The following is a 12,454-nucleotide window of genomic DNA, read 5'->3' as shown; positions in this document are numbered from 1 at the left end:
TCTCTTCAGTTGATAAGCTCTCTCTCTCTCTCTCTTCAGTTGATAAGCTCTCTCTCTCTCTCTTCAGTTGATAAGCTCCCTCTCTCTCTTCAGTTGATAAGCTCTCTCTCTCTCTTCAGTTGATAAGCTCTCTCTCTCTCTCTTCAGTTGATAAGCTCCCTCTCTCTCTTCAGTTGATAAGCTATCTCTCTCTCTCTCTTCAGTTGATAAGCTCTCTCTCTCTAAGTGTGATCTCAGCATCTCCTTCATGACTAAATTAGGTCAATACTACCCCCAGAGCTCTGGTCAAAAGTAGTGCACTATGCAGGGAATAGGGTGCCATTTGGAACGCAAACACTGTCTTTTGGTGGGCTTTGCTTTCAGGACCACAGAAACACTGCCTGTTAGAGAAACACAGACTGTCACAAACACTGCCTGTTCTTTTTGATTGTTTTAATATGATAAAAACAGTTGTAAAAACATTGGTTGATTTTTAATTAGATCTAGGCTTGACAGAATGAAGCAACAGGATAGCTGGCTGTCACACAGCCCGGTCTGATTGGCTGCCAATAGGAGACAGCCGGTGGACAGCAGGAGGCCAATAGACTACACAACGTCCCTTCTTACCAGCCCATCCCTGGTCCAAACAGCAACACAGTGCCAGGACCACAACAGTCCAAACCTCCTGTCCTCATACACACTCAGATCACAACACTATAACATATTGCTGTACTGAGTAAAACAAGCTTTTATGTTGGGTTCTGATAGGGTAAGACCGTTGAACTAAGCTTATGAGGCATTTATAACTTATATTATTCAAGAATCAATGAATATATATAATTAATGTAAAAGTCCAAAAATGTATGTACCAATCCCAGATTGCCCCTTTAACACAGTATAACCACATTGTAATACAGGGAGGGGTCACCTCTTTCTGACTGGATCGTCCCCTGAATACTCGCTGCTGCCATCATTGCTTTGAGACGAGCAGCGTGAGCACTCAGCTTTACCGTTGACTGCCAGTAGCCCTGCCTTTGGTCCTGATCGGCAGCCATGGCTGTGTGGGAAAGAGCCTGTTGGTCAGGGAGAGGGACATCAATTACAATCAACACTAACTGACAGAATCAAACTAACTGACACTAACTGACAGAATCAAACTAACTGACACTAACTGACAGAATCAAACTAACTGACACTAACTGACAGAATCAAACTAACTGACACTAACTGACAGAATCAAATTAACTGACACTAACTGACAGAATCAAACTAACTGACACTACCTGACAGAATCAAATTAACTGACACTAACTGACAGAATCAAACTAACTGACACTAACTGACAGAATCAAATTAACTGACACTAACTGACAGAATCAAATTAACTGACACTAACTGACAGAATCAAATTCAATAGCTAAGCCTACATCCATTAAACTAAAAAAAAAAAAAAGAGAAAGTAGGAAACTGTCAGGGGTGGGATTCAATCCCATGTCGCATATGGCCATTTCACTTTTTAACCATGCAGTTATATCTCAAGACGCAAAAGCAGTCATAATAAATTATCCCAAACCAGCAAGCAATCTGGCTTGGCAAGAAAACTGCCTTTCAACATTCCTAATTGTGTTTCTGTTCATTCTAAACAGACAGCTGGTGTTACTGAATGTGATTATTGTTTAACATCTTTTTAGTACCAATACCAATTAAACATTTCAAATCTGATATACTTTTTAAGCACTGGTTTGCTATACTTGGCTGATGCATTTACTACTGTAATAACACTGGCTACAGCCAGCAAACTATCCAGGTTGAACAAAACCAAAAGCCCTGTCATTGTTCACCATTGTTCTAAGTAATTCATCATTGTTCATCATTGTTCTAAGTTGTTGAGGACATACAGTGGGGAAAAAAAGTATTTAGTCAGCCAGCAATTGTGCAAGTTCTCCCACTTAAAAAGATGAGAGAGGCCTGTAATTTTCATCATAGGTACACGTCAACTATGACAGACAAATTGAGAAAAAAAATCCAGAAAATCACATTGTAGGATTTTTTATGAATTTATTTGCAAATGATGGTGGAAAATAAGTATTTGGTCACCTACAAACAAGCAAGATTTCTGGCTCTCACAGACCTGTAACTTCTTCTTTAAGAGGCTCCTCTGTCCTCCACTCGTTACCTGTATTAATGGCACCTGTTTGAACTTGTTATCAGTATAAAAGACACCTGTCCACAACCTCAAACAGTCACACTCCAAACTCCACTATGGTCAAGACCAAAGAGCTGTCAACGGACACCAGAAACAAAATTGTAGACCTGCACCAGGCTGGGAAGACTGAACATGCAATAGGTAAGCAGCTTGGTTTGAAGAAATCAACTGTGGGAGCAATTATTAGGAAATGGAAGACATACAAGACCACTGATAATCTCCCTCGATCTGGGGCTCCACGCAAGATCTCACCCCGTGGGGTCAAAATGATCACAAGAACGGTGAGCAAAAATCCCAGAACCACACAGGGGGACCTAGTGAATGACCTGCAGAGAGCTGGGACCAAAGTAACAAAGCCTACCATTAGTAACACACTACGCCGTCAGGGACTCAAATCCTGCAGTGTCAGACGTGTCCCCTCGCTTAAGCCAGTACATGTCCAGGCCCGTCTTAAGTTTGCTAGAGTGCATTTGGATGATCCAGAAGAGGATTGGGAGAATGTCATATGGTCAGATGAAACCAAAATATAACTTTTTGGTAAAAACTCAACTCGTCGTGTTTGGAGGACAAAGAATGCTGAGTTGCATCCAAAGAACACCATACCTACTGTGAAGCATGGGGGTGGAAACATCATGCTTTGGGGCTGTTTTTCTGCAAAGGGACCAGGACGACTGATCCGTGTAAAGGAAAGAATGAATGGGGCCATGTATCGTGAGATTTTGAGTGAAAACCTCCTTCCATCAGCAAGGGCATTGAAGATGAAACGTGGCTGGGTCTTTCAGCATGACAATGATCCCAAACACACCGCCCGGGCAACGAAGGAGTGGCTTCGTAAGAAGCATTTCAAGGTCCTGGAGTGGCCTAGCCAGTCTCCAGATCTCAACCCCATAGAAAATCTTTGGAGGGAGTTGAAAGTCTGTGTTGCCCAGCGACAGCCAACCAAAACATCACTGCTCTAGAGGAGATCTGCATGGAGGAATGGGCCAAAATACCAGCAACAGTGTGTGAAAACCTTGTGAAGACTTACAGAAAACGTTTGACCTGTGTCATTGCCAACAAAGGGTATATAACAAAGTATTGAGAAACTTTTGTTATTGACCAAATACTTATTTTCCACCATAATTTGCAAATAAATTCATTAAAAATCCTACAATGTGATTTTCTGGATTTTTTTTTCTCATTCTGTCTGTCATAGTTGACGTGTACCTATGATGAAAATTACAGGCCTCTCTCATCTTTTTAAGTGGGAGAACTTGCGCAATTGGTGGCTGACTAAATACTTTTTTTCCCCACTGTAAATACATGCAGCGAACACAGAAACAGAAGTCATCCTTCAGTGTTGCTGTACTTGGGTCTGCTCACAGTGTCTGCGTCCCAAATGACACCCTATTCCCTATTTAGTGCACTACTTTGACCAGGGCCAATAGGTCTCTGGTAAAAAGTAATGCACTATATAGGGAATAGGGTGCCATTTGTCAGGGAATGGCTCCTTCCTGTAACAGAACACCAGGTACTGATTTGCCTGCGGTCCCATTGATAATGAACTGAGGGATACTTAGCTGAATGTTAGAGCGCTTTAATGCTGTAAGAGTGACAATCAGACTCACTCTGTCTGTCTGTGTGTGTGCGTGTATGCCTGTGTGTGTGTGTGCGTGTGTGTGTGCACGTGCCTGTGTATGTTTGTGTGTTTGCGCGCGACTGCGTGTGTGAATGTGTCTCTCTCTGCGTGTGTGTGTGCATGTGTCTCTCTGTGTGTGTGTGTGTGTATGTGTGTGTGTGTCTCTCTCTCTGCGTGTGTGCATGTGTGTGTATGTGTGTCTGTCTCTCTCTGCGTGTGTGTGTGTCTCTGTGTGTGTGTGTGCATTTGACTCTGTGTGTGTATGTGTGTGTGTGTCTTTCTCTCTGCGTGTGTGTGTGCATGTGACTCTGTGTGTGTGTGTGTGTCTCTTGCTGTGTGTGTGTGTGTGTGTGTGTGTGTGTGTGTGTGTGTGTGTGTGTGTGTGTAAGAGAGTCCATTAGAGAGAAATTAATCAGACAGGCAGGCCACAGTAAAAGCCACAGAAGGGGGCATTATCCAAGGCATTATGTACTTTACTAACAGATATTCACTGTAATCATGGCAGAATGATAATATTCCTAATGGCCCATTGAACTGTCTAGAGAAATAAGACAACTGAAATTAGCACAGCACTAGTCTAACACTGGGAATGGGGATCTTGCATAGCTTTTGTCCAGAGGATGAATAATGTGAGTTTGCATGCCGGTAGTAATGGAGATCTAGGGTCAATGTTCATGAGCTCATTGCTTCTGACAATTTGCTGACTTGTTTACTATGTTTGATATTCTTCTATCTATCGTGTAAAGGAGCAGGCTTCTATGGTACAGTCGATGGTGCTCTGGGCTTCAGGCCAGAAGGTTGAGGGTTCAAGCTGTACAAATGATTGGCATGATCAATCAATCAATGAAATGTATTTATAAAGCCCTTTTCACATTAGCAGATGTCACAAAGTGCTATACAGAAACCCAAACTAAAACCCCAAACAGCAAGCAATGCAGATGTAGAAGCACGGTGGCTAGGAAAAACTCCCTAGAAAGGCAGGAACCTAGGAAGAAACCTAGAGAGGAACCAGGCTCTGAGGGGTGGCCAGTCCTCTTCTGGTTGTGCCGGGTAGAAGAGTACAAGTAGATGAGTGGATGAGTGCAAATGAATAGTGCACATAGGAAAGGGGAAAAAGGAGGAAAAGTGATTACACAGAAATCTAATCTAATCTAGTCTGCCTTGAGAATTAATCTGAGACATTAGCACTTTTTGAGAATTCAAAAAATATATTTGAGATATTAGATATTTGTGTGTAAATATTATATTTTCTGTGCAGGAATGCCGTGCGTTGGCTCTTAGCGGTGTTAAACCCAGAGATAATAATAGCCTCCTCCTCTTCCTTGCACAGGGAGATTCCTGCTGAGGTTCAGAAGTGGCCTGGAGTGGCATCGTGGATAGGCTAAGTTGAGCACAGCACTTCATATCTTGACTCAAATGCCAATCAGTCACAAATGTCAGAAGATAGTCTGAACAGAAAGTGAACAAAGGGAAAAGAGGGATGCGTCCCAAATGGCACCCTATTCCCTACATAGTGCACTACTTTTGACCAGGACCCATAGGGAAAAGGGCCTAAATAGGGAAAATGGTGCCATTTGGAACGCAAGCAGGGAAAAGAGGAATTCCCTCCCATCTTATCACTGTGGGTAAACGGCCAGAGAATAGATGTTACTGTGGGTAAATGGCCAGAGAATAGATGTTACTGTGGGTAAACAGCCAGAGAAGAAAAGCCTAACTGGAAGCATCTAATTGTGTATGCAGCGTTCACTTCCTGCTCCATTTGTGTTGTTCCCAGATGAGTGTATTTTGTCTTTAGAGCCTGTCTGAATAGCATGATGCTTTTCTACCGTTAGTTTGTGTCTAGGTGTGCATCCCAAATGGTACCCTATTCCTTTTATAGTGAACCACAACTCTACGGGTCGTGGTCAAAAGTAGTACACTACATATGGGGAATAGGGTTCCATTTGAGATGCATCCTAAGTGTTTAGAGCCTGTCTGACTCTGAATGTGTAGGTGTGTTGTTAGAAAGACTGAATCCTTTCATCTTTGCTTTCGCATAAAACAGTCTAAAGCCTTTCTCCTGCCTGCTCAGAATACTCTATATCCATCCATCTCTGGTGTTTGTCTGGATAGGCCAGGTCCTGTGGTGTTTACCTGGATAGGCCAGGTCCTGTGGTGTTGATAGATTCATTTGTATTTTAAGAATAATTACTAAAGGATTTCACCCCAAATACAGTATAAATGTGTGAACGGTGTTAGAGTTATAATGTAGTGTCAACCCACTAACAGAGGGGGGGGAGTTAGAAACTGTTGAAAGCATTCCAGGGTGAAGGGGACTAAGAAACGGTTTATAGGTGGGCGGAGCAAAGTGCCTTTGTGTGTCAAGGGATATAAAAGCTGTATGTATGTTTTTTGGCGCCAGAGCTCTCCATGATTAAAAATACAGATCATTCTTGCTGGTTGCGGACCTTTGTTTAATTCATGATTAAACCAGAGAATTTACACCCTCTGGGAATTATTCAGAGCATTAAGTTTGATTAATTAGAGATAGAAATTCTCGTGACAGGTGTTTACCTGATAGGCCAGGTCCTGTGGTGTTTACCTGGATAGGCCAGGTCCTGTGGTGTTTACCTGGATATGCCAGGTCCTGTGGTGTTTACCTGGATAGGCCAAGTCCTGTGGTGTTTACCTGGATAGGCCAGGTCCTGTGGTGTTTACCTGGATAGGCCAGGTCCTGTGGTGTTTACTTGGATAGGCCAGGTCCTCTGGTGTTTACTTGGATAGGCCAGGTCCTGTGGTGTTTACCTGGATAGGCCAGGTCCTGTGGTGTTTACTTGGATAGGCCAGGTCCTGTGGTATTTACCTGGATAGGCCAGGTCCTGTGGTGTTTACCTGGTTAGGCCAGGTCCTGTGGTGTTTACTTGGATAGGCCAGGTCCACTGGTGTTTACCTGAATAGGCCAGGTCCTGTGGTGTTTACCTGGATAGGCCAGGTCCTGTGGTGTTTACCTGGATAGGCCAGGTCTTGTGGTGTTTACCTGGATAGGCCAGGTCCTGTGGTGTTTATCTGGATAGGCCAGGTCCTGTGGTGTTTACCTGGATAGGCCAGGTCCCGAGGTGTTTACCTGGATAGGCCAGGTTGGAAAATTATAATATTGTACTATATGAACAGGAGGCTATTTCACAAGGAGGTATAACATGTATTTGTGAATACCAAAATTAGCCTATTCTTTCTCACTTCTTCTATCCTCATGGAACCAGACTACCCGCTGCACTCACATTTCGTTAAGTGAAACAGAATTTGGTCTGGCTGGTTTAATGAGGCTAAAGAAACTAACTGTGCTGGAGAACCATTTGCATGCTGTGGATGTGTTAGAAAAAGAAACAGTCAACACAATTGTCATTTGTAAGGTACTGCAGGCTATTGTTGAAGTCCCACTGACAAAGGCTTCCTCCCAAATGGCACCATTTTCTCCCATAGGGCTCTGGTCAAAAGTAGTGCACTATATAGGGAATAGGGTGCCATTTGGTATGTGACCATTGTGACGATCAGAGCTCCAGGCGAGAGACTCACCATTGATATTTCCTGTGCCGAGGCCATCTGTCACCTTGTTCCTCTGGGTGTTCTTAAACTCCTTCAGGGAAAGGTAAAGCACCTTCCTCACCTCGCGCTCCTCTAACCATGGGATCCCATCGCTGTCGTCCTGAGAAAGGAAGCGGGACAGACAGGGTTAGCAATGTGGGCTTACTGTAGCAACGCCAAGGTCTCAGAGAGGGAAGAACATCATAACTGTTTTCACAACTTGTGTATGTCCCAAACTGGCACCCTTATTCCTTATATAGTGCACTACTTTGGACCAGAGCCCTATCAGCCCTGGTCAAAAGTAGTGCACTATATAGGGAATAGGGTGCCATATTAGGCTGAAACCTTTCACGCCACTGAATCCATTCAGTGGATGGAACTGATTTCTTCTGACAGTGCAAGATGTGAAAAACTGCAGAAGTCAACAATGCTCTGCAGTATCTATGGCCTAACACACACACACACACACACACACACACACACACACACACACACACACACACACACACACACACACACACTGGGCCAGGTAAGAGCCAACAATTAGTCATATAATATAATGCTTTCATTTGTCCCTGTCAAAGCAAGTCCTGCAGGCTCTAGTTTTATCTTATCTTGATCATTGTCCAGTCATGTGATCAAGTGCTGCAAACAAAGACCTAGTTAAGCTGCAGCTGGCCCAGAACAGAGCAGCACGTCATGCTCTTCACTGTAATCAGAGGGCTGATATAAATACTATGCATGCCAGTCTCTCCTGGCTAAAGGTAGAGAAGAGACTGACTGCATCACTTCTTATTTTTTATAAGAAACAATGTGTTGGAAATTCCAAATTGTTTGCACAGTCAACTTACACGCAGCACTGACACACACACTTTTCACAGTACCCAAATCCAGAACAAATTCAAGAAAGCATACAGTATTATATAGAGCCATGATTGCATGGAACTCCGTTCCATCTCATCTTGCTCAAATGAACAGCAAACCTGGTTTCAAAAAACAGATAAAGCAACACCTCACGGCACAACGCCTCTCCCGTATTTGACCTAGATATTTTGTGTGTATCTATTGATATGTAGGCTACGTGTGCTTTTAAAGTGTATGTAGTTCTGTCCTTGAGCTGTTCTTGTCTGTTAATGTTCTGTATTAGGTAATGTTTCATGTTTTGTGTGGACCCCAGGAAGAGTAGCTGCTACTTTTGCAACAGCTAATGGAGATCCTAATAAAATACCAAAATACCAATACCTGTCACCTTGAGCTGATCCAGTCCTACACAGAGTGGGTCCCTTTCAGTTGTGGGGGTTGCGTCCCAAATGTCACCCTATTCCCTATATAGTGCACTACTTTTTACCAGAGCTCTATGGACCTTGGTCAAAAGTAGTGCACTATGTAGGAAATAGGGTACTATTTGGGACATAGCCTTGCTCTACACATCTCCTCCCATTGGACCTTGGATGCAGAAATTACCCAGAGAGCTTTTCAGGAACAAAGCATTGAAGCAATACCCTGGGTAAGATGTATGGCAGGCAGTCAGGCAGCCTACCTGTGTGTGACTTCAGAGCTGGGCTACGTCCAAAATGGCACCCTGTTCCCTATATAGTGCACTACTTTTGACCAGGGCCCATAGGGCTTTGGTCAAAAGTAGTGCACTATGTAGGGAATAGGGTGCCATTTGGGACACAACCCTGGTCTCACTGCTGGGTTTTTGTTCTATAAATCACAGGCTTTCATCGCTCAGGTTATGTCCCAAATCACACCCAGGGCTCTGGTCAAAAGTCAGTTTGAAATAGTATTTGTTCAGCTGGAGAGCACCAAATTGAACGTGGGGTTTTTCTCTCTCTCTCTCAGCTAGTCAACTTTCATCTGTGTACTGACAAAGTGGAAATGAACCCAAAACAACACTTACGGTAATGCATGCATCATTTAGACTAATGCATCCTGTGCGGTGTATCTGTCTTGAGACTCAAGCCCCGGCACCACAGTAGTAAGTCTAACTAAGCACCAGTCAAGGCCAGCCAGTACAAAAAGAGAGTCATTACAAATACTTGATATGAAATGCTGTTGAAACTTGATATCATCTATGAGAGAGAAGCCATAGGGCACGTGTCAGAGAGGGTTTCCAACAGGCTGGGTTGTGTTATTATAGCACACATTGCCTGTCGGTCGTGTCCCAAATGGCACCCTATTCCTTATATAGTGCACTACTTTTGACCATTGGGCTCTGGGTGCTATTTGGGACGCAAGCTACAGTGTTTGAACAGCATACATTCCTCCTCCAGAAGCTGTTCCTGTGTGGATCTCCCCTCTTCCTGTTCCACATATGTAGGCTATTCCAGCTGAACCGCATGACCCACATCTCTACACACACACCGACACACTGACACACTCACACAAACAGACGGACACACACACACACACACTCACACCACACACGGATGCACACACTCACATTGAAAATCCCATATAGCACTGTGTCTAAGAATTCCTTTCACGTTTACTGTAGCAATGCTGCTGCAGCGAAGGAGTTTCTTGGAGTGACAGAGCCACACCATGATGACCATGAATCAGAGTCTTTGTGACATCACACATGCACACACACACACACACACACACACACACACACACATACACACACACACACACACACACACCTGACACACACACACACACACACACACACACACACACACACACACACACACAGGTAATAAAAATCCTTCTGGCCTTTAGCCAATATGTCAAGTCCTTCTCAACACAGTGATAATAGTAGCCTGCTGAATGTCCCAGCAAAAATGAGTGACAACAGTAGCCTGCTGAATGTCCCAGCAGAAATGAGTGACAACAGTAGCCTGCTGAATGTCCCAGCAGAAATGAGTGACAACAGTAGCCTGCTGAATGTCCCAGCAGAAATGAGTGACAACAGTAGCCTGCTGAATGTCCCAGCAGAAATGAGTGACAACAGTAGCCTGCTGAATGTCCCAGCAGAAATGAGTGACAACAGTAGCCTGCTGAATGTCCCAGCAGAAATGAGTGACAACAGTAGCCTGCTGAATGTCCCAGCAGAAATGAGTGACAACAGTAGCCTGCTGAATGTCCCAGCAGAAATGAGTGACAACAGTAGCCTGCTGAATGTCCCAGCAGAAATGAGTGGGCTACAGTATCATTACAAGGAGCTTCTTCAGGCTTTTCTCTTATAAGAGTGGGAGTGATCAAGCTAGCCTAAAAAACATGCAATCTTCACACGCACAGTGCTGTGTAGACGTGTGTTTTAGCGTCTGCTAAATGTTATACATTATACATTGTTTTCTCCCAAAGCACTCTCATAAGAGTAAGACATCAAGTCATGTGATCTCAACCTGGTCTCAGAGCATTTCATATTATTCTGTACGTAAATCCCAGACTCTCCATTTAGTATGATATGTTACGTTTCGTATGGTATGTATTAATTTGTGGATGTCCATCACCCATTTTGTATGATACTGTATGTTACGATTTACAATTCATATTATATGTTACGAATTCTGGCTAGGTGGCTAACGTTAGCTAGCTGGCTAACGTTCGCTAGGCTCGGGGTTAGGGGTTAGGGTTAAGATTAAGTTAAGGAGTTAGGTTAAAGGGTTAAGGTTAGGAGAAGGGTTAACTAAAAGGGTTAAGGTTAGGGTTAAGGGAAGGGTTAGCTAAAATGGTTAGGGTTAGGGGAAGGGCTAGCTAACATGCTAAGTAGTTGAAAAGTTGTTAAAAAGTAGTAAGTAGTTGAAAAGTTACTAATTAGCTAAAATGCTAAAGTTGTCCGTGATGAGATTCTAATTTGCAACCTTTGGACTGCGAGACATTCTCGTTATACGCCCACCCAACCACCTTACTTCAGTTTTTGCCTTAAGTAACCATCTGTCTTATGTAACCATACCAATCGTAACATTTCGTACAAATGTTAGTGTCCCGGATTTACATGTACTATGCTACGTTTAGTCTATGACACCAGGCTGGTAATCTTCACACTTACAGTACTGTGTCCGTGCTTTTCACGACACCCAAAGTCACTTTACATACACAAGAAAATTGGCAGGATAAAATATAAGTAAACAGACTAACCATGGAGAACACTAAACATGATGACAGACTAACCCTGGAGAACACTAAACATGATGACAGACTAACCATGGAGAACACTAAACTTGATGACAGACTAACCATGGAGAACACTAAACATGATGACAGACTAACCATGGAGAACACTAAACATGATGACAGACTAACCAGGAAGTGAACTAGACAGAGGATAATTTTTTTAATTTTTTAACCTTTATTTAACCAGGTAAGCCAGTTGAGAACAAGTTCTCATTTTCAACTGCGACCTGACCAAGATAAAGCAAAGCAGTGTGATAAAAACAACAACACAGAGTTACATAGGTGGTAAACAAAACATAAAGTCAAAAATACAACAGAAAATATATATACAGTGTGTGCGAATGTAGTACGTTATGGAGGTAAGGCAATAAATAGGCCATAGTGCAAAATAGTTACAATTTCGTATTAATACTGGAATGATAGATGTACAAAAGATGATGTGCAAATAGAGATACTGGGGTGCAAATGAGCAAAATAAATAACAATATGGGGATGAGGTAGTTGGGTGGGCTAATTTCAGAATGGCTGTGTGCAGGTGCAGTGATCGATAAGCTGCTCTGACAACTGACGCTTAAAGTTAGTGAGGGAGATAAGATGTGATCCCAAGGTCTGGTGTGTGTGAGGACTCATGCAGCTGAATTTTGAATATGTTGAATTCTGTCCAGTGTTTTGGCGGGGAGTCCGTTGAGAATGGCGTTGCAGTAGTCCAGGCGTGATAAATAAAGGCGTGAATTAGGGTTTCAGCAGTGGTGTCAATGACAGAGTAGACTTATGTTTTAGCGTATGCTAAATGGTATACATTATATATAGTTTTCTCCCAAAGCACTCTCATAAGAGTGAGACGTCAAGTCATGTGATCCTTACACTTATAGTATCGTGTAGGCATGTGTTTCTGTCCCAGAGAATCCTTCATATTACCCAGGAATCTAGACTGAACCAGATCAACTCCTTCAGGGAGTACCTAA

General features: G+C 43.1%; 1 protein-coding gene across 2 annotated transcripts in view; it reads right to left on the bottom strand.

The window, feature by feature from the left end:
- LOC121542623 (protein Jumonji-like) overlaps positions 1 to 12,454 on the bottom strand; it is a 103,472-nt gene that overhangs the window by 71,691 nt on the left and 19,327 nt on the right. For both annotated transcript variants that reach the window (XM_045226204.1, XM_045226205.1), the window contains exons 2-3: positions 7,356 to 7,485; positions 908 to 1,052 (exon numbers count right to left, since the gene is read on the bottom strand). In XM_045226204.1, coding sequence (XP_045082139.1) covers positions 908 to 1,052; positions 7,356 to 7,485 — 275 coding nt within the window. The remainder of the gene's footprint in view (positions 1 to 907; positions 1,053 to 7,355; positions 7,486 to 12,454) is intronic.

Source organism: Coregonus clupeaformis, chromosome 17, assembly GCF_020615455.1.
Source record: "Coregonus clupeaformis isolate EN_2021a chromosome 17, ASM2061545v1, whole genome shotgun sequence".
In the NCBI taxonomy this organism is placed as follows: Eukaryota; Metazoa; Chordata; class Actinopteri; order Salmoniformes; family Salmonidae; genus Coregonus; species Coregonus clupeaformis.
The sequence above is the reverse complement of the archived record's forward strand: the minus strand, read 5'-3'. Positions and strand labels throughout refer to the sequence as shown.